At 41.0% G+C, this 25816-nt stretch overlaps 2 protein-coding genes across 6 annotated transcripts in view; one reads left to right on the top strand and one right to left on the bottom strand.

Annotated features, from left to right (window-relative positions):
- Positions 1-25816, bottom strand: part of MATCAP2 (microtubule associated tyrosine carboxypeptidase 2) — a 125036-nt gene that overhangs the window by 21249 nt on the left and 77971 nt on the right. For 3 of the 4 annotated variants that reach the window (XM_051609560.1, XM_051609563.1, XM_051609562.1), the window contains exon 1: positions 5278-5475. In XM_051609560.1, coding sequence (XP_051465520.1) covers positions 5278-5302 — 25 coding nt within the window. In that variant the 5' untranslated portion in view covers positions 5303-5475. Of the gene's footprint in view, positions 1-5277; positions 5476-25816 lie in introns of those variants that run through there. The other variant, XM_051609561.1, reaches the window with a different exon arrangement.
- ANLN (anillin, actin binding protein) overlaps positions 5680-25816 on the top strand; it is a 37418-nt gene continuing 17281 nt past the window's right edge. Inside the window, exons 1-9 of one of the 2 annotated variants that reach the window (XM_051609554.1) lie at positions 5680-5817; positions 7190-7288; positions 20579-20732; positions 21102-21386; positions 21798-22144; positions 22827-23046; positions 24000-24193; positions 24331-24438; positions 24919-25039. In XM_051609554.1, coding sequence (XP_051465514.1) covers positions 20627-20732; positions 21102-21386; positions 21798-22144; positions 22827-23046; positions 24000-24193; positions 24331-24438; positions 24919-25039 — 1381 coding nt within the window. In that variant the 5' untranslated portion in view covers positions 5680-5817; positions 7190-7288; positions 20579-20626. Of the gene's footprint in view, positions 5818-7189; positions 7289-15922; positions 15980-20578; positions 20733-21101; positions 21387-21797; positions 22145-22826; positions 23047-23999; positions 24194-24330; positions 24439-24918; positions 25040-25816 lie in introns of those variants that run through there. The other variant, XM_051609553.1, reaches the window with a different exon arrangement.

Here is a 25816-nt window from a genome sequence, read left to right as displayed (position 1 = left end):
GGGTGCATTAATGAAAGTGTTTCCAGCAGGTCTAGGGAGGTTCTCCTCCCCATCTACCCTGGTGAGACCACACCTGCAATATTGTATCTAGTTTTGGGCTCACTAATTCAAGACAGACAGGGATCTACTGGAGAGAATACAACAGAGAGCTACAAGGATGATTAATGGACTAGAACATCTCTTCTATGAAGAAAGGCTGAGACAACCAGGGCTATTTAGTCTTGAGAAGAGTATGTTGAGAGGAGATCTTATTAATGTCTATAAATATTTGAGGGGTGGGTGTCATGAGGAAGGGGCCAGACTCTTCTTGGTGGTGTTCAGTTACAGGACAAGGAACACAGGAAGTTCCACCTCAACGTGAGAAGCTTCTTTACTGTGAGGGTGATGGAGCACTGGAACAGGCTGCCCAGGAAGGTTGTGGAATCTCCTTCTCTGGAGAATTTCAAGACCCTTCTGCATGCCTTTCTGTGCGATCTGCCCTAGGTGGTTTTCCTCTGGCAGGGGGGTTGGATAGATGATCTCTAGAGTTCTCTTTCAACCCCTACAATTCTATGATTACAGTAAAAGAGTGCTTACTTTTAAGAAGGATAAATTAAAAGCAAAGTTTCCAGAATATCTGAAAACAGAAATATTACATTTCTGAGCAAGTAACTTTGCATAGATAAAATTCAAGTTGGAAATTGAAGAGCTACTTTTTAAAATCCAGATGAGAGATGATGTTACATGGTGGTAACGCTTCACTTTGTCTACTTATCAATTCTCAAAAGCCACAAAGAGCAGAGAAGCCTTAAATTGCTGTTACACAAGGAATAATTTTAATTAATAAATACCACATCTCTAAGAAGCAATAAATAGAAAAAAAAACCCACAAACAACAAAGAAACCTAAAAACACAACAGAAGTCAGAAAAACAACTAGAAATTATCTTAACTCTCTGCTCAAGCTCATGTCAATCCAATACCAAAACTCATTATGTTAAGCTTTCAGACCTAAGTAGTACAGTGGGTCAATAATAAGTGCATTTATATTTAGATAATTTCTGAATATCACCAGTCAATTCTCCTGCAAGTGTCACAAATGGTGGTCAAGTGCTGAACATGCATGGGCAGGTTTCACATGCACATGGTTGGTATCAAAAATAGTTGTCCCCAACTCTGCAGTTACTTTATATGTGTAATCTTGTAGTGAAGTGATTTTTCAGCTGCCAATCTAAGTGTGGCTGTTAATTTTCTTCCAAATAAAGAAGGATAATCTTAGCATATTTGTTCTGGAAACCCAGAATAAACAGATAATCCACCGTAATTGAAAGATTAGATAACACTAGTTTTCACAGAAGTTATTTAACTACCATTCTAAATTTCTGGACAGGTCCTGTGAACATCATTATTTTACAAAATAAACTAGAAAATAATATTTGAGACAACATTAAAATAATGTTGTGAAACACTAAATTTTAATTTTTTTGCTCCACTACATTGTTTAATCTGTAATAGCTGTGATTTTAAACTTACATCTGTAAGTCAAACACCATCAACCAAAAAAAAAAAATTCACTGTCTTCTAGGAAACTTCACTAAATAAACTCTATGAGTTTTCAAGGATTAGCAATGCCTGGAGGTCTTCTATTCTGGATATAAAACCGATTTATTGCACAGCCTGTGTTCTGAAAATGTGCTTCAGTGTTTCAAAAAGAAGATAGTATACTACTATAAAGTATCTAGCTAGAGAACAGATTATCAACCTGCATTAATTACAGCTTGGCTAGCAGTGATCTCCAGCTTTAAAACTCTGGATACCACAGGACAGATGTCAACAGATTACTTCTAAAAGGTCTGAAAAAAGCAAACTGAAAATCTCTGTATTGTGGCATAACTCTATGCTTTATATTGTGCTACATTTCATATAGGATTTATCTTTTGTATCTCATCCACTTGTTCTGAGATCTAAAAATTTGAATTTACTGACTTCATATATTTCAGTCTTTATGGCAGAAAACAGCCAAGACTCCAGTTTCCTTTAAGAACCTCTCCAAAAAAGTGCATTCTCTGTACACAGACTCTCTTCATTGATCTTGCTTCCAAACACTCAAAGTCACAAAGCCTCAAGTCTTTCAACAATTAAAAAACTCACAACAAAACTAACATAGTCTCTCCCCAAAGGACTTCCCCATTATGTTCACTTCTATATATTGACATTTTATTCCTCTCTGCAACAGCACAGTGATAAAACCACAGGTCCTAGAGACATGGGTGAATTACTAAATGAATCTGTCAGGTCTGGAGTGGAAAACAACTATGTAGAAAAAAGCAAGTAGTAGGAGGCAAAAGAGCTGCTTGCCTCCATTTTGGCATCAGTAAGGTACCAAAGGACAGAAAATCCTCCTGTTTGATGAAAACTTAGTCTGATCATCTTGGGCTGGAGTAGACCTCTGCCCTTCTTTGCAGAAGCTGCCCTTGGTTTCTGATACCTCATAATATGGGTTAGCAGGGCAGCCAGCCAGGAGCAACTCCTCCATTTGACTAATGAATCTTACACAAGATTACAGCCAAAATCCCATCATTTTCAAGATATCTGCTAGAACTGAAAATATTTGACTTACTGTATCCTGCAGATAAAAATGTACCATTTATCACAGAAAAAAGCAAATTACTAGAAGCTTGATTTTGTCCAAGGAGGACTTTTACCCCCACGTAACTTAACTTATATAAATGCAACTACTCCAGTGTCACAGCAGTAGTGGAGAAGGGATGTACCACAAGAGTGCTAAAAGAGGGTATGTGGGAGTCACAAATCTCATTGTAATTTGGCACTAATTAAATACTTCCTGTGTCCAAGTTGCACCTCAGTCTCTAGTTTTGAATCCTGTAGCATGGCAGACATTTCCTAATCTTCTCAGAGATTATTTGCTAGAAAAAAATGTTATATTTTATGTTAAATTTGGAAATTAGGTTATATTATTTGGTTTAATCTCCTAGAAATTGACATATTGAGCTAATATTTTATTATATTAATAATACATGGAGTAAAAGCCCAATGTATTAATTTTTCCAGTGTTGTAGAAAAATCTCCCTCTGGGCTACTATCCAAGCAGCTTCTTGAATAACTGCTCCATAGATGGAATGAGGCGAGTAATGACAGATATTTGTGGGCACAGATCCCTCTCTGCCCATCTAGCCTTGCTCTAAAAAAGTAGTGAGTTCCTGCAGTTTTCAAGCTGCTGTCACTCAAGTTACACATGCATAATGGGCAATTGTTTCCAAACTGCAGGTATGATTCTTGAGGTGTGTAGCAAAGATGGTCTTGAAGCAGTTCTTCCGGTCCTAGGAATGTAAAGATCTGAGCCACTGCTTTTGGTTTTCAGTTCAGCATTACTGTTTTTGAGAATAGGCTTGAATTTCTTTTTGCTCAAAATCAGAAACAAATAACTTGATTTTAATTTTTAAATTTAAAGAAATGCAAATAATGTAAGTGACCTATCTACAAGCATTAAGAAAATTACATTTGAAACTGAGAGAAGAAAATATATAGACATGACATGTAAGATTCCACTTTGACACATATTAGAAAGAAACTGTTGATCTTAAATAGATAATGTGAATAATCTGTAGTTTATGAGCTCTAGACTATATGGTTTGTGGGTACAGATGGCTGCATAAAGCAGACCATGGAGAGTGTTATATATGAATTCATAGTATTCCACTGCCTCTCAAATTCTACAGTTATTAACTATATGATATATATGTAACCATACGATGTTAGGATCTTTGAAATTTAACCCAAGAATTTTTTTTCTCAAAAAATATCCACCTATTTGCTCTCCTCCTGTAACATCACATCTGTCACTCAACTTCAATTCTGAGCTCCAAAACCAAGGTCAAGTTTCACCTATGAGCCAACTTGTGTGTCAGGTTCATTAACTGCCACTGTTTGTAAAAAACTCTGAAATATCTACCATTTCACAGGATTCACTGGTATGAATTTAAACTGTGCAGTTTGGTTTCTGTCTTTAAAACTGCAATTATATTGAAAACTTCACTCTTTCTGCCTTGATGTATAAACTGACTTGCAAAGCAGCTTCTTGCATGCGTGTTTCTACTTTGAAATATGATATTATGCGATTGACTCCAAATTCACATTCTTCAAACTAAATTATATAGCACAGTAATAACCAGTAAAAGTGAAGACTTGGCCCTAATGAAATCAAGTAACAAACTCCCATTCGTTTAATAGACTCAGGATATAATCAGAAAACTGATTTACAGACAGACCTGCACAGGACGAAACTTACATCCAAGCAGATCTCCTGCAGCAGGTATGTCCAGAAATATCTGATGCAGGGGTATGGACCCCAGATAACTACCTTTCCTTTTAGGAAATCTTAATCCATGAATATTACAGTTCCTGTTGCACATCTCTAGGGATGCTCCATCTGGTTCCATGAACTTTATTTTTACTCCCATTGCCAAAAGTAACCCCCTACTCATACACACGCACAGATGAACAGCATATAAATTACACGGCGAAGGAGTAGCTGTGAGAAACCTTTATGATGTTTGTAAGGCTGTTGTGCGAGGGAACACTAAGACATCTCCACCAGATCTGTTCTGGATAGATTTCCCCTTGACAAAATAACACAGGTAGGCAAAAGGTAGGTAAACGTTTTTGGAAACACACAAAAACCATTCTACGTTATGGTTATATAGTAACAGTACCGGGTTTTACATACACATACTATAAAGATGTGTAGAGTTACATGAAAATACAGCCAGGAGGAGAGCCAGAGAGTGACAGGCACCGACGTAATCAGTAACCATTTTTAATTTGCAGCTTTGTTTCCATCTCCTCTGGCTGAAAGGCGGGCCGGTGCTACCCTCGCCTTCCCGGTGCCCCTGGGAGGGGAGGGAGGCAGCCGGCAGGCAGAGGTACCGCCGGGCCGCCCGCTCCCCCGTCTCCTGAGGCGCCTTCCCCCCCTCCCCGCCGGGCAGGTACGGCAGGAACCCCTCAGTGGCGCCCGGGGTCAGTGGTTTTTTCCCGTGCGGGAGCAGCTTTTGGCGCCGGGGAGGAGGCCGCAGGCACCGTGAAAGCTCCCCAGCACCTCCCTCCCCAGCACCGGCAGCCCCCTCCCCAGCACCGGCAGCCCCCTCCCCGGCGCCGACGGCTGCTCCCGCCGGAGCGTCCTCGGGGCAAGCGGCCCCACCTCGGCCCCCTCCTGCCGCCGCAAGCCCCTCGCCCAGCCGGTAGCGCCCGAGGAGCGGATGGGCCCGGGGGCGGTACTCACCGGTGACACGGATAGACTCCAGCATGGTGCTCCGCCGGGCAGCTCTGCCCCGCCGGCTCGCCCCTGCGCGGCGGGCTCCCGCCTACCGGGGCGGGGAGGCGAGGAGGGAGGCGGCGGGCGCGGCGCGGCGCGGGCTGTGCCGGCTTCGGCGCCTCCGCGAAACCGGCCCGGCCCGGCCGCCACAAGCGGGAGCGGGGAGCCCTCCCCGACCTCCGGACTACAAGTCCCGGCATGCCCTGCGCCGCCCCAGCGCTGGCGTGGGCTGGACACGGGAGCGCGCTGCATCCTGGGAGCTGTAGTGCAGGGGAGAGGGCGGCGGGGCAGCCGTGCCGGTGCCCTGGGGCAGGCACGGGGCTGCACCTACAGACATTGCCCGCGGGGTCGGGTTTATCAGAGCGGCAGGTGCCAGCAACACCGACGGGGCTTCGGCATCATCTTTCACAGGAGCCTAGCGGGCATTCCTTGCACCGAGTTCAGCGGCTGCACGGCAGTGCGTGGCTAATGATCAGTTACCGCCAGTGCTGTAGTCGTTAATTACAGGTGGGATTGATAATTACCTGCTGGGGCTAAGGCAGTCAGAGAAAGGCGCTCATGGGACAAGGGTATTCAGCAGTGCATGTGCCGCTCTGGGAGAGCACGACAAGGAGCCATGGGATCTTGCTGAAGAAATGAGGGAATTGCATCAATGCAACGTTTTGGAGCAATAGCCTATTTTGCTAATCGAGAAAGTTGTCATAAATCGATACATAATATGTGGAATTTAAAGCAGTAGATGTTATACTGCACCTTTCTGTTGCTTTACTTGTGCAACCTAATGCTTTCCTTGTGAAACCTTTCACTCCTTGAAATGCAATCTGCGTGCTTCAAAATACCTACTAAGCATAACATAGCAACAACTTATTCTACTGTTGCAGTTACAGTTGTATAACCAGTTAATGCAGGCCTTTTTCTCAGTCTGCTGCTGAAGAGCTAGTGCTGAAACACACTTCTACCTTGCTGACAAATTTGATCTGCCTTTTAACTTGTATTCTTTGAAGAACAGAGAAATATGCTCTGTCAACTTGTCTAAGTTTATCCTAAAATGCCCTCTAAAGAATTTTGCTTACACTGTAGTATCTGGAACCTGCAGGCTTGTCTCCAAATCTCAAATTGCAGGAACTGAATAAACTCTTCTAAATTTAGAGAAAGTTATCACTAATAGGTTAGAGTTTGCTTGTGAAACATGGCAATTACAGAAAAAAAAAACCTCAAACCAGTGAGTCATTTCAAACACTGCAAATAATCAGCACAGCAGATAAAGAAACAACCAGTGGCTGCTACAATGCGAAGTCAATGTACCGTTGTACTGTAACTCCCCAATGCTTTTGCTCTGTAGACCCTAAATTCCCTCTTAGAGATGATACTTTATAAATGTTTGGAAACCATAGCAATGAAATCGGTAACTCCTTTTTGATGTGTATTTTACAAATAAATCATCTCTCCTTGCTTCCTCCGGTGGATGCCTTCTCTCCATTTTTCTTATCTCCTGCCTACTTCTCCCTTGGTGTCTGTGTGTCCTTTTTCATCAAGTGTTTGGGCATTCAGTCACCCCTGAATCTGTTACCTCCATCTTATTTTTTCTTTTCCCACTAGCCTCTTCAAGGTTTTGTTAGGTCATGCCAGCTCCTGGCTCTAGCAGGATGATGCCAAAGGCAATAGCAGAAGGCACAGAGGAGGGATGCCAAAAGGCCACCTGCCCATTTTTTGCTTTGGCTCCGAGCAAGTTTTGTCATGTTTGTTGATTAAAAACATAATGTGGGAAGCTCAGTCAAGAAAAACATTACTAGGGATCTCAATGCTTGTATATAAAATGCTATATAGGTGTTTAATGTACCTCTAACAGTTCTGACCTCAAAGATGTCTTATCTTGTAGGTTTATGTGGACGGACAGTTGGAAAAAGATGAGCTATCCTGTCATGAAAAAATTCCTGGAGGCTGTCAGAGCAGCTGGCATGGATCGCAGTGTAGCCAGGTGAGAAGACATGGGGACAAATAACAAGGTTTAGATAAGCCACAGTGTAGAATACAGCTTCAGTAATACACTTCCACAATACAAATAGATCTATATCTTGGTTTTGCTTATCCACCATTAGAAGATGGAGTGAAAGCTGATATGCACCTTGTATTTCAGCTTCAACGTAATACTAATTCCAGAGGTAATTTCAGATTTACCTGGTGATGCCTTCAGAGATAATTTCATATTCATCTGGCCAAAATACTGCAATGTTGTGCATGAAGAAGTGTATCTTTATAGGAATTCTGGCATCAATAAGCTCTGCAGCATGTACAGTCTGGAAGAGCAGTGATCCATTTTATTGATCTCTACAGCTGCCACAAGCTAACACTGCAAAATTTAAGCACACACACACATATATATAAAAATATATGTGTCTATGTTCATTTCAATTTTAAATATGCATGTACATATACATATATATATACACACACTTGTTTTAATGTTGTTTTTATTTGGTTCCTCCCCTATATTTACACCAACATCTTTGTGCTGACAAGAAAGAAACTAGGAACTAGGAAAGCTGAGAACAAGGGTCCTTAATTAACTTTGCATAATTTGGCACAGCTTCAGGGCCATCAGAGTGGCAAGGTTAGCCTCCCCTGCCAACTTCATGACTCTTAGCCAGCTGAGTATCTTCTGACCAAATAATTTCATTGACCAAATGACTCTAACTGACTGTCCTTCCAGATATAATCTTTCTAGAAACTCCTTCTGAAATGTCGAGCATTGCTGTGATTCCAGCTGAGTCCTACATTTCTAGTACACAGCAACACATGCTTGTTGGAGCTGCTTACTCATACAGTCTAATTCAATGGGACTGCTATTTTAAGATGTCTTGAAGAGCACAACTTGACACAGCTCCAGTACTTGGATTGATTTATCCATTGAATTTATTCCCACTTTATACTAAGGAGGTTCAATACCATAAACTCAGCCCAACAAGGGGAAACAAAATGCAGGCAAACCTTGCAGTAAAGTTCAGAGAAGTGAAAGCTATCTAAGATCCTTGAGATATGAACCTACAAATGTTGTTGACTGTTTAGTGTTATCATATGGGGAAAAAAAATCAGAAATGTCTATTGTACACTCACAAATGCACTTACACCTACCAAGAAAACAGAAAAAAAACCCCATAAAAACAAAACCCAGAAGGGACTGATTTCCTATGGCAGAAAACTGGGTTATATAAATGTACTAGTGACAGTCAAGCATGCATCTGCTTATAGCTTGGGCTGATACACCCCTCATGACCTTTCTTCCTCTAAGCGTCTGTCCAATTCTTCAGCAATGCCTTGTCACTAGAGGGGTCCTTCCGAGAAGGGCAGGGTGTTGCCTTTGGCAGTGGCAGGCAGGATTGGCAGGCAGAAATGCCAGGCAGGACTGCTGAACCACAAACACCTGCAGATGAGTCACAGGTACTTTGCTGTGGCAACACAAACACCAGGTCAGGCAGCACAGGGCTAAAAACAATCTGTGCCTAAATAATGAGAATTTTTTTAAATGGTGGTGTCTCTGGGCCTTTTTAAGTCTGCCAAGTCTCCTGTGGTGCTGAAACAATTTCAGTTGAAAAGTAAATATTTTCATAGTAACGCCTTGCCCTTTTTGGCTGATCAGGTGGGCAATCCACTTGTTTCTTAACAAACCTGAGAAAAGCATAATGTCCCTCTCCCTATTGCCATTCATATCCTTATCCCTTCCTCCTCCACTCCCGCTTCCCAATCCCCTATTTTTTGCTGCTCCAAGCTGTACAACAACATTAGAAAATGAAAAGGGATATCCAGGAAACACAAAACACCATCTTAGGAGCATTTTACAATATGCAACTTGTGCAGTAATAGCCATGACTACATTGGGCTTTGATGCTTTGATGGCAGATGCCTCGCCTGCACATCGGGACCAGCACTCCCCTTGAGTTGGAGCCTGAGTACTTGGAGCAAGGGTCCCTCTGCAGTTGACCTAGGTGGCCAAGGACCCAGCAGCTGGGGAAAGAACTACAATCTACTTCTTCATCCAAGTATTTCATTTCATGGGACCTCCAGATCCTCTCACTTAGGACAGATCTGTAGAGCAGAAAAGGTTTTGCCTGGCCTGGAGAAGGTAGTCTTCTGGTAAGTCATGTTTTCAAGGAGAAGCACTGGATTTGGGGCAGAACCCAAGATGTAAGACTACTCCCTTTTTCCAGTTTCCAAGTACATGCCTGGCACTGCTACCTAGCTTTACCTTGCAGGTACCTACACAGTTTGTGGGGTTAGATGGATATATAAAATATCTGGGGCTATTTTATTTACTCCATAGCAAATAATCCCTTTCGAGTCTTATCAGTTCAGTTGAAGGAAATAGTGTTCCAGCTTGGAAAAAGCATAAGCCAAGACAGATTTCTTTTCAGACTTTATTCTCCTCCATCTCATGTCTGGTTTTGGAGCTTCCCTGGGTGCCACTTTATCACAGTGTCACCACAGTCAGGGAGTTGGAGCTCCAGAGTCCCTGTGTGGGGGATTGTGCAGAGCACACACCATCTTGCCTTCTAACAGATCTGCTGAGTTCAGAAGAGATTTTTTGGATTAGATGTATAAGAAGCCAAGCTGCCCATACCAAGCCACTTGCAAACTGTTGTCAGGGAGCAGCAGTTCTCTTAATGGCCCAGGACCTCTGCCATCTCCACGTGGGCTCTGACTCCAGGCAACCAAAGACTCTGGAGATGTAGAGAGGTACGTTCAGGGCTCTGACAATCTGCAGCACCACTGGAAGGATAAGGGATGAATTATTTAAAATAACCTCTTGGCCATTTCCATTCCCTTTGCCTTTTTTTGTGTTTTATTGCAAGCTGAGGCAACCCTCCATTATAACCCACCCAGACACACAGTGAGACTGTCTGTAGTATAGACTGTTACTTTATGATTGACTCCATCAGCTGTTTCTGTGCCCCTCCTTAACAAGAAGCCATGATATAATTTTTATATTCCTTTAGTTAACCTATTTTCGATGTCACAATAGTTATTTCAGCAAAAGCAGACTCAAACATTAGGGATATTTACTAACACAGCATCAGTGTAATTATAGATTTAGTGTGTGGAAAATATCATCACCATTACATATTAATTGTGTTTGTTCAAATGTTGGTAGCATTTCTCCTTCTAAAAACATTTTTTTTCCAAATGCTGAAAGACATTTCCGAAGCAAAACATGAAGCAGCCTAAAATCCTTTCTAAGTAGCACCCTCTGGTGTAAACATGCTACTGCATGGATATTTTATTTGTTTATTTATTTATTTTCAGATAGATTACATGGAAAGAGAGGAGCAAAATTACGTAATGAATTCAAGTAAAATCCATTTCATATACCTAGGTCTTTCCTTATTTAGCAAAGCATATAGACTATGCTTAACTTGGAGTACCTACTTTAGTTTTAAAAACATGAAGGCGATTTTGAAAGTAACATTCTTGGGCTTCTGCATGGATCATTTATGACGTATTTTATGTGTGTTGTATAATTTCCTTTATTTACTTAAAATAGGAGAATAAGATGTCAAGAATGAGTTCAGAAAATTACCACCTGTTGAGCTTACAGCATACTGCATCTTCAAAAAAAGGAACTAGAATTGATAGAACACTTTTTTGGTGATTTTTTTTTTTTTTCCAACAAGAATCTCCTGATTTTTCTATCTTTCAGAAAATTATTTCAATAATATAAAATGTGACACAGTTTGGTTGGTGAAATCGCTGATGAGATTAGGTGATTACTCTTGTTTGCATTATGCTACAGAGTTGCAAGTAAGCCCTCAGGTACCATAAATTAACATCATGGTCTAAATTAACATAATGACACCTAAGTACTCTCAGGCCCTTTGCTTTATTTCAGAACGTTTATGTCAGCAGATGGTACAGCTTTTCCATATGGATAAAGAAAGAAAAAGCAGGTATTTTATAACTTCAACACAAAAGAAAGAAGTCTAATTCCCCTTGTGTAGTTCTGTCAGGAGACCTAAATGAAAGGTCCTGAGAAACTTTCCTTGATTTAGTGATACAAATGCAATATTATACTAAGAAAATTGTGAACACAATAAATCCATTCAATGTGCATGACCGGCAAATCTTTCTTAACTCCCACAGCTTTGCAAAAATGCAGAGTTCAACCACCCAGAGATTTTTTCTGAAGCTGAGTTCACTTGACAACTGTCTCTTGTTAATGAAAGATGAGTTTTGTCTCATTCCTCGTTTCACTATTTTTCCATTTTAATATCTTTTCTTTCCTGTCCTTTCCTCCTGTTTTGTTTTGCTTTTTTTTTGCTTCCCTTGTTGTTTGCCATTCTCTACAATTCGCTTTTTAAAAATTCTTTCTCCCCATAATGTTTTTGATTTTCCTTCCAGCTTTGATTTCTGTGTGAGTTTCCCTCAGTTGCTCTTCATATGAGATGGTATATGTCAGCTCTGACAGCATTTAACACTAATCCATCAGTGCAGTAATTTAGTGCAGAATATAAATTATGGTATGTTTTTCCAACCTTTAATAAAAATTGTGTCTTTGGTGAGCCAGTGTTTTCTTGAAAACCTTCCATATTTTGCAAAGAACAAGTGAGATTCACTCATTTGAAATTTTGTCTGAACATTCTGAAAATGTAATGTGTTTTCCCCCAGCAAGTGTCCAGTTTAAGGGATTTTTCCTCCAGCAGCACTTACCAAGGCAGATTAATAAATGAAGCCTTTTGGTATGACAAAATAGAGTCCCAGCTGAAAGCTGGGCTGTAATGGCTAGGAGGTCTCATGTTCCTTCAGTTTGGTTGAGCTGGTTATCTGTTTCCTACTTGGGCTACTAGAAGAGTGACTTGTGCACTCAGCATTGCTAAATTAAATCCATGTCGCATATTGGGTTACTCACTCATGAAACATGTCGTATTCCTGACATAAATATATTCTTTTACTAGATAATGTCAGCCTAAGTTGCCTCTGTGATTATGACAGGAGTTGACAAAAGCAGGATAATCACCTTTGGTTTTCCATGGAGAACAGGTCCTAAATGTTGCCCCAAAAATATTTCTGGATTATGTAATATTTGCAATAGAAAATACAGAATAATCCAAATTGCTGTGTTTTGCCATACTATGGACCAGCCCTTCTATTGGTTCTTTGGGAGTAAAATTGCCTTTTCCCAGGCCAAGCTAGTGGGTTGCTAGGATATTCAAGAAGATCCAAGGGTACAATTTGGTCATTTCAGAATCACTGGGGAAAGGATGGATTTTATATTCTTACTCCTATTTTGTAGTGCAGGGTTCTCTTATACACGGGTCCTGGTGTGGTGCTTGTAAGGAGGGGAAAGCCTGGCTTCATCCTAGGCACTGAGGCACCAAGAGTGAGACCAGCTACTATACAACCTCCAGAATCCACTGGGAGCAAAGAGATGGTGGGCTAGGGGAGAGGGATGTCCATGCTGGTGGCACAGTCCTCAAGAAGCTCTCCAAGGGCTATCTCCTTACCTCTTCCACAAGGCTAAACCCTTTGTCTGAAGTCACTGGGAAGAATTAATTCTAATGGGAGGACAGTCCAGAAATACGATGCACAAAACTGTGTTCTGGACTGTACATTTAATTCTCCTCAAACTGGCACCCTATGCAGTCTTATGTAGCACTGTGAAATGAGTAGCAGAATTATGACAGCTCTCCAACTGGTAAGTGGAAGAGTGAATTTTTTTTGTTAAAAATGCCTTTTTTACATAAATCTGAAGTATAAGGAACAGTACAATGTACTGTATTATAAAGCACTGTATTACCATGCAGTAGATTGAAATCTGCTGCCAAGGGCAAGATAGGTGAGCATCAACTTTCCCTCTGAATTATGTATCTCTGAATTAAAGGAAATTACAAGTTAGAAAACACTATTTTTCTCTAAATGACAGGATTACTGAGATTTTTCTGAGAAACAAAGGAAGCATCTTGCTCATCTTTCCTCTGGAATCAGAACCATTAACTCAATTTCTCAGCAAAAAGGAAGTTCTACGAACTGTTCTCTGAGGATTACAGAATTCCAAGCTATATATTGGACTACATTGGAATCCATAATTTTGCCTTCAATATTTTACATTTATGATTATATTGGTATTGTAAAGAAGTCAGAGCTAAAAAACCTTTGGCTAGTGCTCTCTTTATTAGTTAAAAACGGCTTCATTCTTATTAAAGTGCTAGTGCAAACTTCTTTAACCCTCTGAAAATTAAAATGCAACCCTGAAAACAGTATGTTTTCAAAATTTTTGAAGGAAAACTTAGGAAAGTTAAAATGTTTTTCTTGCCATGTTAGAAAAAAAATAAAAAATTACTGGTTTCCATGCCCACACTCTCAATTCCCATGAAAACTGCAAGCCAGCAAAAAACATTCCCTGAGTGATTTTTATTGTGTTATTTATTGTTACAGAAAGGATTACTTTTCATTAGCTTACCCCTGGCAAGAAGAAATCTTAAACCATATCACGTGGGGTGAGGAGACAGTGAAGGGTGTGATTCATAACTTTTGAATGCAAAAGGCTGGCATAAATTATAATGCTATTCAGTGGCCAGAACCAGCTCGTTGTTCTGCTGATTTCAACATGGCATTCCTTTCTTTCCCTCTCTTTTTCTTTATGCCTTCAGATTGATTTTTTTTTTCATAAGTTGTAATTAGTTTTATTAACTTATTAAGAAAAAAAATAACCCTGACTGTATTTTCGATTTCTACAGGCTGTATCCATTCTCCCACCCACCCCCTACCCCATTATGCAGGCAACAGATCTCGCAGCCATTTCATAATGCCATTCCTAAAAAAGACTGATTTTCTTTGGCTCTTTGGAGTGATATAAGGATAAGATAAATTTGCTGTCCCTTGCTCTTCTGGAAGTCAGATGTAACCCCTTGAGAAACTGAGAAACTAAGTATTCTATTTATTTCTATGAAGGCTCCATTGAGTCTGGATCAAAATGGAATAAATTATTTGCTCTGTAGACAGCAAAAGGAAAGGACATTTCTCAAACCCACACTGCAGTGAAATTTTAAGAAGATACACACGCCAAGGGATCTCAATTTCATTTTTCAGAATATACTTTATCGAAAAAGAATTTGCAACACATTTATTTCAGAAAATGAAGCGTGATTATTTTCCTCTGTATTTAACATCAAATAGCAGGCGAAATTATTATGTGTGCTGACAGTGCAGCTAACACCATTTTGGTTGGTCCCCAGGCTAAGCATCGTTTGCTGTGTTGTATCGTCTGAAAGGTGACAGCAATGGATGGAGCCGTGTTTAGAAAATGCACCGAGACCACCCGGGGGTGCACTGGATAAACCTCAGAGAGCCACGTGGATAGCACAAAGTGTTTCAAGTGCTCTAACTCTGCCACGAAGGAAAGGCACGAATTGTGCATGAGTTTTCTTTTGGAGAGGCAGGAGAAAGAAAAGGCCTAATGGTAACCCTCTCTTTTAGTTTAATTATTAGAAGAATGTGGTTTGTTTAGCAAAGCAAAGGCTGGAGGAGGAAATGACTGCTGCCTATAAATATTCCAAGAGGCAAGAAGCACAACACTATTCAAGGAGGGCGCTGAGGCGCGGGAACGAACGCTATTTGCATACGAGCAAAATGGCATAAAGGAGTGCCAATATGTAGGGATAGGTGGGAAATGGGATGGGGTTCAGTCCTGCGGGCAGCCAGGCCTGTCGCAGCCTCCCTGAACAGCAGGGATGTTTATGGGAAGGGATTATGAGATGGTGCTTGGATAGCGAGGACTGGGTCTGAGCACCTGATGGGTCTGCGTCAGTTCAGCGTCCCTGACACCTGCCCGTCAAGGCAGGTCTATCAGTGAAACACAGAAGGGGACAGAGGGAGGCACCGGTGGCTGAGGTTTGATAAGGACGCGGGCTTTAAAGCAAGGAGAAACATAAAAGCCACGAGAAGGGGCTGCGACTTTCACAGCTCAGTCGGGGTGTCTCCATCCAGAGAAACGTGGCACCCACGCCTTCCTGCCAACGGCAGCTGAAGGACGCAGCTTCAAACCAAAAAAAGGCTCCAGGGACGCTCCTCACCGAGCAGCTGCGGCAAGGTGCAGAATCAGCCAGAGCCCGTATCGCTCTGCTTGCCTGTGAAGAGGCAAAAATCCCCATTTTTCTTTAAAAAATAACACAAGCCGCACCCGGCGGGGCTGAGGAAGAGGAGGGGAAGGTGGCAGGGCCCCCAGGGCTGAGGGCGCGCCCGGCACACACGCAACACACGGGAACTCCGGGCGTCACGGGCAGGGGTCAGACCGGGAGCCCAGAGGTGCGACACCCGAAGCCAGGCCTGCTCCCGGGGCCGGGAAAGCGAGAGAGGTCCCGCCGGCGGGGACACACCGCACGGCCACCCCCGCAGCGCCCGCCCCGTCCCGTCCCGCCCGCTCCCGCGCCGGGGCGGGCAGCCCGCCAGGGGCGGGGCGGGGCGGGGAGGGTAGACTGCTGTCCGATTGGGCGGCACTCCTGTCAATCAACGCCCGCTGCGGGGGACGGCCGTGCGCACGCCTCGCACGGCGCCGCGCATGCGCTCCGGGGGCGGGCGCTGAAATTCAAATCGGCGGGGCGGTTGGGGCGGCGGTTCTGCTGCTCGCGGGGCCCGAGGCAGCCCAGGGCGGACACCGGCAGCCATGGACCCGTTCACCGAGGTGAGGGGCCCCGCGTCGTCAGCTGTGCAGGGGAACGCCTGGGGCTCGATCAGGGCAGGCGGCGGGTTGTCGGTGCCGGGGGCCGCGGGGGCAGAGGGCGGCTTGGGCCGGTGGGGGTCGGCAGGACGGCCGCTCCTTGCGGCCGCGCTCTTGGGGCGGGGTGGTGTCTGCCAGGCCCCGGCTCGTGGCTGAGGGGGCTGTCAGCGCCCCTCGCCCGCGTTTGCGCTACCCGGGGTTCGTGGGCTCCCAGGGAGCCTCTTTCCTGCCACGGGGGGACTCTGCCCTCTCGTCCAGCTCGTGTTGGTGCCTCCAAGAAGGTGGCTGCCCAGGAGTCCGTGGGGCGTCAGGTCCCTTCCAGGAGAGGGCAGAGGGATTGTCCACGCAAGGGTTTGTAGAGGAGGGAACCTTTTCTAAACGGGGCTGATACTCGGCCGCCTTTCCTACCGCTTTACTGTTTGCCTGTCATGCGCGTCTGGCACATAGGATTTTCGGCTGAAACGGAGGGGACCCTGGAAGCTCATGGGAGTGGTATTGACACACATTGTGCCTGTCCTGTCTGAAGGCCGAGTGTGAAGTTTGCCCAAAGCAGCGACCATCTGATTAAAAATGTGTCCTTCTTGACGTTATTGCCTCCTGTGGTCGGTCATTTTCATTGGCAGGCACAGTTTCTTTTTTTTTTTTTTAAAAAGGAAAAAGTCAGTTTTTACAGTGGATTTGCATGTGTGCTGGAGTTTTACAGAGGGAAAATTATAACAAAACTAGTGGAAGTGGCTGAATTGAATCCGAATGGAGACTGAAGGTTTCTTAAAGATTCTGTGGTGTACTCGGATTTTGTGTGACAGATGTAAAGTTGTGAGCTGCCTTTTGACTGCTTTGAGAAATGTTATATTAAAAATGTTCCATCCAGAGCCTGCCTAAGCAAAAACCTGAACTGCTTGAAAAAAATCCAAATCAAATGAATTGATGAAGTACTACCTTCTTCCTTTGGAAAAAATATAAAATCAAGTCGACTTCAAATAAATTGAACACCCCCCAAAAAAAATTAAAATAAGGTGTTGATCTGGTTATGGCAGGGCAGATTTACCTTACCACTGTGTAAAGGCTTGCCAAGTGTAAACATCTAAAACCTCCTTCCTTAATTGGTAGTGAGCGGCATGAACCAACTAGTTTTAAGTAAACTTCAAATCCAGACTACTGACTGAATCAAGTTTGAAATGGCTTTGCAATGGTTTCGCATGCTGGGAGGTATTCCAACCTCAACACGCCCTTCTTGTAGATAACTGACTTTGAAAAGCTATGACCAGTTGTGAGGCCACTCCTCAGTAAACTTCATTCAAATGTTAGCTAGTACTGCAGAGTGCCTAAAATGTTACCTTATCAAGAATGTTGGAGGACATTCCACTGTTATGTAAAAACCTGACCAATATCAAGGTAGTAGTATTGAAGTCTTAAAACTTCCCTGAAAAAAGGTTTTCTGAAAAGAAAGCTTTTTACCACCAACTATGAAGTATTTATGTTCTGAATTATTTTGTTTTCTTTTAGTATAATCTTTCCCTAGCTTAACAGTTTTCAAATCTTTGTATACAAATTACTGTATTCTGTTATTTGCAGGAAACTGGTGAGTCGTTCTAAGTTTTGATTCTTTAAAGCAGTGTCATTTGAGCCTCAGTTGGCCAAACTATTCTGTTACTTTGGTGTTTGCTGATCACTTTACAGTAACATATTTTATTCTGGTCTCACTGAATTTAAGCTCGAGTTAATCTTGCTATAAGATTCAGTGGAATGCTTTAGAATCAGATGGTTCTGAATCAATGTTTCTTTTGATTAATCTTACAAGCAAAAGCTAGTAACCTTTTTAATCTCAACCAAATTATTAATACAGAACACACTGAGGAGCTGTTGCAATGGATACTTCTTAAAATCACAATGAACGTACTGTTTGTGTCTTGGAGTTTACAGCTGATTGTATAATCCAGCTTTCTTGGGCAAAAGGCTACAGAATATTAGAAACAGTCTAGGTTATTTTGTGCTTTAAAGTAATTGCTAATGTTCTTATAGTATGGTTTCCTAGCATGGAGGATGACTAAAGAGAAATAATTGATGCAGTTACTCCAGGGAAAATTTTCTTATGGGAAGTTTAAAGTTAACTGTTCCTTCAATGTCATATTCTCGCTTTACTGCATTCTGCTAGCAAAGCAAGGTAGAATAAATTCTTGCAATCACATGTGGGCCTGAGTATCTTCTCTAATGCTGCTGAATATGTACTTTAAAACAAAGTTTTTAAAAGCAGGTTTTTTCATTAATGTTTTAAGTGGGAAGGCCTTTTCCCATTTTTAGAAGGTGCTTTTGCAATGCAAACCATGATCCTCTAACTGTGACTTAGTAGTTTTCGGGTTCTTAGATAAAATGAGATTGTTATGTCCTGCTCTGAAACTTTGGCTTTTGTTGGAACACTTTGAAAAGGTACTTGTAGCAAACACCCTGCTGCTGAACTTGAAAAGTAAGTCACAAGTTCTGGTGATTGGCTTACTCATCATGTGTAATAGCAGAGTTTGAATTATGGCAGTTGCATGGAAAACTTGAGATACAAAAAGCCAATAGGAGCTGGAGTTCACCAAGAGAGGCTTGCATTCTTGGGAAGTGACATCCTGTTTCTAACAACTGAAACTCCGTTTTAGTGAACTAACAAAACAGAAAGGAATGCGACTACATTTGGATAGAACTGTAGGAATACTGTTGTTGGAGTTATGGTCAACTTCATACAAGAAGAACAGTTAGTGTAGCCTTTAAGATTTGATTTATGTGGTTGTTACCTGTGTTTTGTAGCTCTTTGTTTTGAAGGCTGAAATAGGGAAGCTTGACTTGGGGACACAATTAGCACAGAACTTGCAATGAAGTCACTCATGGCATTTCATATGTTTCCCTTTTTTTCTCCCCCCAAAAATCCTCTTCTTGTATGGAAGTTAGAGAAGCTGATTTTAGCTTTCACAAAAAACTGTTGAGATTGAAATTCCATTTGTCCTGTGTTGCCCTACAATGGAACATTGTGTCACTTCAGCCTTAGACAGTTAAAAATGCGAAATGTGTATTTAATTGCTGTGCAACGGGACAGATAATGGCTGGCACAGTTCTCACAATAATTTGTGCCATCAAACAAGTGCAGTTTATATGCTTCCCTTTAAAGGCCATTAGTTCAATCACACAATTTCTTGTTTCAAAGAGCCTTATAACCTAGGTCAAAGGAGTAATTAAGTGTCCTTTAGATGTGACCAAACTGACTGCTAACGGTTTATGAATGCCGTACTTAAAAATCACATATTTCAAACTTGGATGAGGTAATGAGTCACTTTCTACTAGTGTGGAACATTTACTAAAGCTTATTTTGTATGGAATATGATCATAGTACTCAAACTTCCAATGGATAAGGAATGAAAGAGAATGTTGTTACGTAGCTTAATTGGTATATCTTTATTTGTTCTTCAACATATAGATATATTGTGATAAATAGCCTGTTTATTAAGATAACTAGTTTTAACAATCTATTCTTAAAACTTAAGCTTGAGGAAGAGAAAGTCACCTTCTTATTTAGAAAGTGTAATAGAACATTTTTTTTAATATTATCAGCCACGTGTTTAATGTTTCATTTTTTATGACCACTTGGCAATCACTTCAATGTTGTTTAATTTGTTAGAGGGTTAGTGCCAATCGGATGACTTGACCATATGCTTTACCAACATGTCAAAAAAAACCTACTAACTTGACAGTTCAACACTGTCATGGGATTATTAGTAACAGAAAGTAATTACTTTAAAACACTTTTGACTACTTCAGGCTCTATAGAAACCTTTCATTTTTGTTATTATTTTTTATTTAGCCTTTGTTCCTGTCTCTTTAGCCTGGTTTCCTTGGAAAACCAAGCTCATGAGAGACACTAGTTGATTTAATGACTGGAACTTTGGAACCTGCTGGCTAGCTTTACCTCTTCTTAAAGAAGAGTAGGGGTCTCAAACTTAATGGCTTCTACAATTTTTGTGAAAGCTTGTGGTTAGGGGGAAAGATCCAAAACATTGCCTCTGTGAAGAAAATGCTGCAGCCTGTTGTCCCTCTGGAAGGCCAAAGAACTTCAGACAACCTGCAAACTTGTACTGGCTGGCCAGATAGCAGGTAGCTTGGAATGTGCTGCAGTATGATCTACCTTTTATTTAGCAGGTACTTGCTGAAAAAGAGAGAAGCTGTGGTATGGCAAGAGTGAAATCAAAATACCAAGATCAGGGGCTATCACAGTGAAGAAAAAGGAGGTACACAGTAAAAAAACATGTAGTTGGCAGTGTAGAGAACCTGTTTTGTTCATTCTGCTTTCAGGAGGGGATTGCCAGCCAGCAAACAAGACTGAATATTTCTATTGCTTTAAATTAGAGTAGATTGGTTTGTGGTTAGATAGAAAGCTGCGTTTGTCTTAATGTAGCCTTTACTATAAATTACTGGTATTGTGGATCTTAGTGTATGCCATATTAAATTAAAACTTTTTTAATTTGAACTATTACTAATTGACACACTGGTAAAAATGTGTAGTCATGCATGATTTTATTGCCTATTCAGAAACTCCTTGAAAGAACCCGTGCCAGGCGAGAGAACCTGCAGAAGAAAATGGCTGAGCGACCCAAGACAGGAATGAGACCCACAATGCAGACCAAGAGGGTCAGAGAGCCTTTGTTGGAAACCAGTAACCAGGCACCTCTTCCTGGCGAAGAAGGTACTTTTACAAGTTTATTAAAAATTTTTTTAATACTAGTACCATCTCTATTTTTTTTTCCCCCTAAGGACAAGTGAAAATCCTTAGTGTTTATCTTAAATTAACCAGTGATGGATGCAGCTACCTGACCCCTAGGAATGAATATGGCTAATGTTTAGCTGAACCTGAGAGCAGTTGCTCTAAGTAATTAGTAAGCTATTTAAAAATAATTGTATAATGCCTTGTCATTGGTAAAATTTGAGAAGGGCAGGTTTTTGGGAGGGGTATCTCAGAGTGTTTGTAAATAATATCACCGTTTTGTGCTGTTTCTAAAAATATTTTACATTTTTTCAATACTGTTAATTTGCTTGAATACTCTGACCTGTACAGTGAAACCTGGAACAAAGCCATCACCATCAAAGAGGCTCTGCCCTAACAGTATGGAGACTCAAGCTTCTATTTTGGAGAACATACAGCCAGTTCCTTCAAGTTCCACTAGTCATCATTCTTCTGAGAAGACTACAGAGCTGCATGTAGCTGCTTCTAACAGGACTTCATTGGTTCAGCCTCTTGAGAAACAAAAAGCAAACACTGAGTCAGAAGCTCCTGCAGCCCTTTCAATCAAATCACGTATGCAGAAACTGGCAGAACAGCGGCGCTGCTGGGATAGTGAGGGTGTGTTTCCCTTGCTAAGCAGTATTGATGTTTTTCAGTGTTTGTGTTGATTATGATGTTTCCTATCCAAAGATAACATGTTGTGTGTGAATGCTAATGTTTTCATGAATTTTTAGCACCAGAAAAGGCCTAATGTAATGAAACTCTTGACTATGGCTTAATTTATGAAACTTTTCCCTACTAGTGTAATGCCTTGCTCATGACAGCAGTGATGTAAAACTAGTAAGCTGCTTGGATAAAAACGTGTGGCTTTGCAAAGAGCTTTAACTTGATTAGGCTCTATGCCTTCAGAGCTAGTAGCTTGATTCTGTTGATGGTAAGATTGTCTATCTGTCAATAACCTCAATATATAGCAAAATGCAAATATATCTCTATTTTATTAGCCAAATAAATGTATTTTCTTTTTTACAGATCCTTCTGAATGTGTTTCTCTGTCTCCTCTCCAGTCAAAAGATTTGTCTGTTTCTCCACCTAAGCAGACATCCAATGCCCTGGCAAATGACACCCCTATTGGGAGAAGAGGACGTTTAGCTAACCTTGCTGCTACAATTGGTTCCTGGGAAGATGACCTAAGTCATCCATCTGCAAAGCAAAACAATGCACAACAACAGCCTGGCACTACTTGTTTACCCAAATTGTCCACTACAAGTGGAGCATCTGCTAGAATCAATAGTAGCAGTATAAAGCAGGAAGCTGCATCCTGTTCTCAAAGGCTTGTTGAGGCTTCTATTAATAAACCAACAAACTCAAAGATAGCGGTGAGTGTCTGATTTAGTTGCTGATTAAAAATTTGAGTTTCAGGGGGCAAGTGTTTACTCCTAACTGTTTAATCTGAATGTAAACATTTGATGTGAATTATCTTAGTCTGTTCACAACTTTTGCTTTATTGCAATCCCATATGCGCCTTTTCTAATAGCAGACCTGAAACAGCTTAGAAACATTTGATTGAGACTTAGTGCTGAGTGTGTTTTTAAGTCTTGTGAAAGTTGTCAAAATATTGCTTGCTGCTCTTTTGAATGTCTGAATTGGGCTTCTTACAGAATCACTGGGTTTCTAACTTCATATAGTTGATTGGCTTAAATTGTAAATATTATTACTGTATAAAAGTTCAATCATAATGTTGAAATTAGTAGAACAGATACCTGTTGTTTGATTTATGCCATATATGAAATGGCAATATCTGTCACATGCAGTCTTGTTCAGAGAAACATGGGAAAATATGTACAATAGCTGGCAATAGCACCTGGAGTCAAATGCTGAAATAATTTGAAATAGATAAAAATCTACAAAAAGCTTAACACTTGTTCTCAACTTTTTTATTGTTGATGGAATAGGTATATTATGTGACAACATGCTATGCAGAATGCTTTCATTCTTTCCTCTTGAGAGAATGAGAACTGACAGTCTCATTTTAATGTTGTTCCTTTTTTCCTTGTTAAGGATCCAAACAATTTCACACAATCCTCAAGAGCTACTGTTCCCTGTTCTAAGGAATCTGAAGTACAACAACCGCTAAAAGAGAATTCCTGTAGCCCTCAGAAAACTGAGAAGCGTGCACAAACAGCAAAATCAACTTTGCCTCAACCAGTTCAGTCCAAAGAGGAGCCGGTCAAAGGAACACATGTGCAACTTGATCCTAAGGGTAAACCCACAACACCAGGTAGGCTGTTTTGCAACTTCAATAAATGTTCATTCAAATTAGATGTGCATCCTGTGTTGAAAACTAGATATTAGTTAAGAATTTATGGTAATATATTAGATAATACCTGTTTCTTGCTGTAACTTGAGTAACACCTTCAAGAATTCTGCGACAATTATTATAAATTGTACAGCTTCCATATTTTGCCAGGGCATTTTCTTGGACATGGTTTTAGTAACTTTGGAGAGAAAAATCAATCTGACTTTTCTCTGTATGTAAAAATGTATCTTGTTAACACTAGTTGAGACTATTCAAAGCTTCTTTTAAATTGTTCAATACTGTGTGTATCCAATATATATGAAGTAAAGAGTCTGTGTATGTTAGAAGAAATCAAAGCTAATTGCTACATATATGCTCTAACTTTAAAAGTGACCTTCTTTTGAGGGGTAGCACTTATGTAAAAACAAGTGGTTGTCTCTAGTTTTACAGTCAAATGCCTGTTGAGTCAGAAACTTGGACTAACAGCCTGAACTCTTTGAATTTATAGCCAGTAAAGCAATTGTGTCTCTTGGATATGTTGACAATAAAAGACAAACTCAGTCAAGTGGGGGGGATGCCAAATAATGTATCCACTTTATGTACTAGAATTTTTATTTACATGAAGGATGCAAGTGAGGATGGTTGTAGAGGAGATGTAGACAAGTCAAATGGGTATAAATGGTGGATCACATGTGGCCTTTAGTAAGAGCAGGACATGTATTTGCTCTGACTTGCTGATTTATTAAATTCAGTGTTCTGCTACTGTAGTGATCTACACTTCAGATTTAGTTTATATAAAAGTTCAATGGAGTAAGACCTGCAAAGGAGAAGGCTTAATTGTCTCACTGAGAACTTCCAACAGGATGCAAAGTTTTGGTGATTTCTTTCCGTGTTTTTTAAGAGCTTCTTTCATGACAAAACAATTGTCTTTGTAGGGGGATCAGGAATTAAGCCCTTCCTGGAACGTTTTGGGGAGCGCTGCCAAGAGCGTAGTGCACGGAGTCCTGCTACGAATACTCCAGGGTGCAGAACACCCATTGTTACCCCAAATACAAGGACAATCCAGGAAAGGCTTCTCAAGCAAAATGAAAATTCCTCTACTGCCAGTTTAGCTCTTCAGCTTAAGCAGGTATGACTTGTTACATTCATAGCTTGTTTATAAGCTTGGACACTTAAAAGTCTTACTGTTCTGCACCTCTCTGAGCAGTCTGAAATGTTCTGACACCTTAAAGCTGTCAACTTTTTCCCCATTCTTTCTTTGTTTAGGAACGTGAACGAGAACTTGCATGCCTTCGTGGCAGGTTTGATAGGGGCAATCTGTGGAGTGCGGAGAAAAGTGAAAGTTCCAAAATAAAACTTCCAGAAGCTAAAATGGTAACATGTTACTTCCATGTATAAAAAGTTTATAATCTGTGAATTGGTTTAATGTGTTCTGAACATAGAGGTAAATATCCAAATGAAAAGATAAAACCCTGTGCTTTGGGAATGCCCAGGCTTTGCAAGACCACTTGTCAAGTTGTTAAGTACTTGTCAAGTAATGATTATTAAGAAATATTTTTTTTGTCTCCTGCAGACTTGGTTAAGAGACAAGTGATTCTGCTTTAAGCCTATTTATTTCTTGATGATAAGTATGGGTTTTTTATATTCTGTAACTTCAAAAACAAAAGAGAGCTCCTCACAAACACTAACTTAGTTTTCAGCTGAATTTCTTACTTTAAATAAATAGGATCCTCCTTGATGTTGGGTATGCAACCTCTTTTTCCTAGCAAGTAGTCATATGTGTGTGTTTCTGGCAATTCTTTCAGTCTCTTTGAATATTACTCCCTGAATGCACTATATTCTTATTTTTGTCAGGAAAGCCGATCTCAGGCTAGTCCAAAACGTCCTCCTAGTTCAGATGCCACTGCTCTTGGATCAGCAGAAGAGACATCAGCAAGTGACGAGCCAGCAAAGTCTCCTAGGGTGGAGCCTTCAGGTAAGAACTGTCACTGTTCACCTGTGGCTAATACTGGACTGAAGCGCTGCCGTAACATCCATGAGCTGATAGAGAGGCTAGTAGTACTGATGTATAGAAATGGACCCTTCCTGTGGTTACTGATTTGTCTAAATCTGCTTGTACAAGGATAATACTCTGCACTCCTGTACCACTTCAAAGATTGGCAAGGCAGACTGCCCTTTTGTTTCTCAGTGGGTTTACCATGTTTCGTACTTTCATGTATGTTAAAGGTAGGGAGAGTGAATGAGAATCATCAGCTGTTAGATTTAAGTTATACTGAGGGAGGGAAATCTTTCCACCTCAGTATCCCCTTATGGTATTGATTCTTCTAGTAGGGCATGTGATAAGAATTCTGAGATGCTTATGACATCCTTTCTGGTGCTTTACTGTGTGTAGTAGCCTCCAGTAGTTCCCTGTGAAAAAGGAGTGAACTTAAGTTAATGCTTCTTAGAAACGTTACAGGCAAACTGACCATCGAATATGCTGTTAGACAAACAGGTTGTTATCCTGCTCTTGAGTTGTGTTGGATGTGCTGTTTTTTTGATAGTTACATTTTCCCCTTTTGCTCTTGAGTAGAATGCAGTGACTGCACTCTACTGTGGCTTCAGCATTGTTTCTTGTGATATTAGTTTTCTGTTTAGAATAAGGGAGTGTAGCTGTGTGGGTTGTGGAGGGTATGTATTCTAGTGCTTTTTTTTTTTTGACAGCAAGCTAACTGGAATACTTTATCTAGTGGGATTTTTTAAAGTTGTCAGC

Source organism: Apus apus, chromosome 2 (assembly GCF_020740795.1).
Source record: "Apus apus isolate bApuApu2 chromosome 2, bApuApu2.pri.cur, whole genome shotgun sequence".
In the NCBI taxonomy this organism is placed as follows: domain Eukaryota; kingdom Metazoa; phylum Chordata; class Aves; order Apodiformes; family Apodidae; genus Apus; species Apus apus.
Note: the sequence above shows the minus strand (reverse complement) of the source record. Positions and strands in the feature narration are given on the sequence as shown.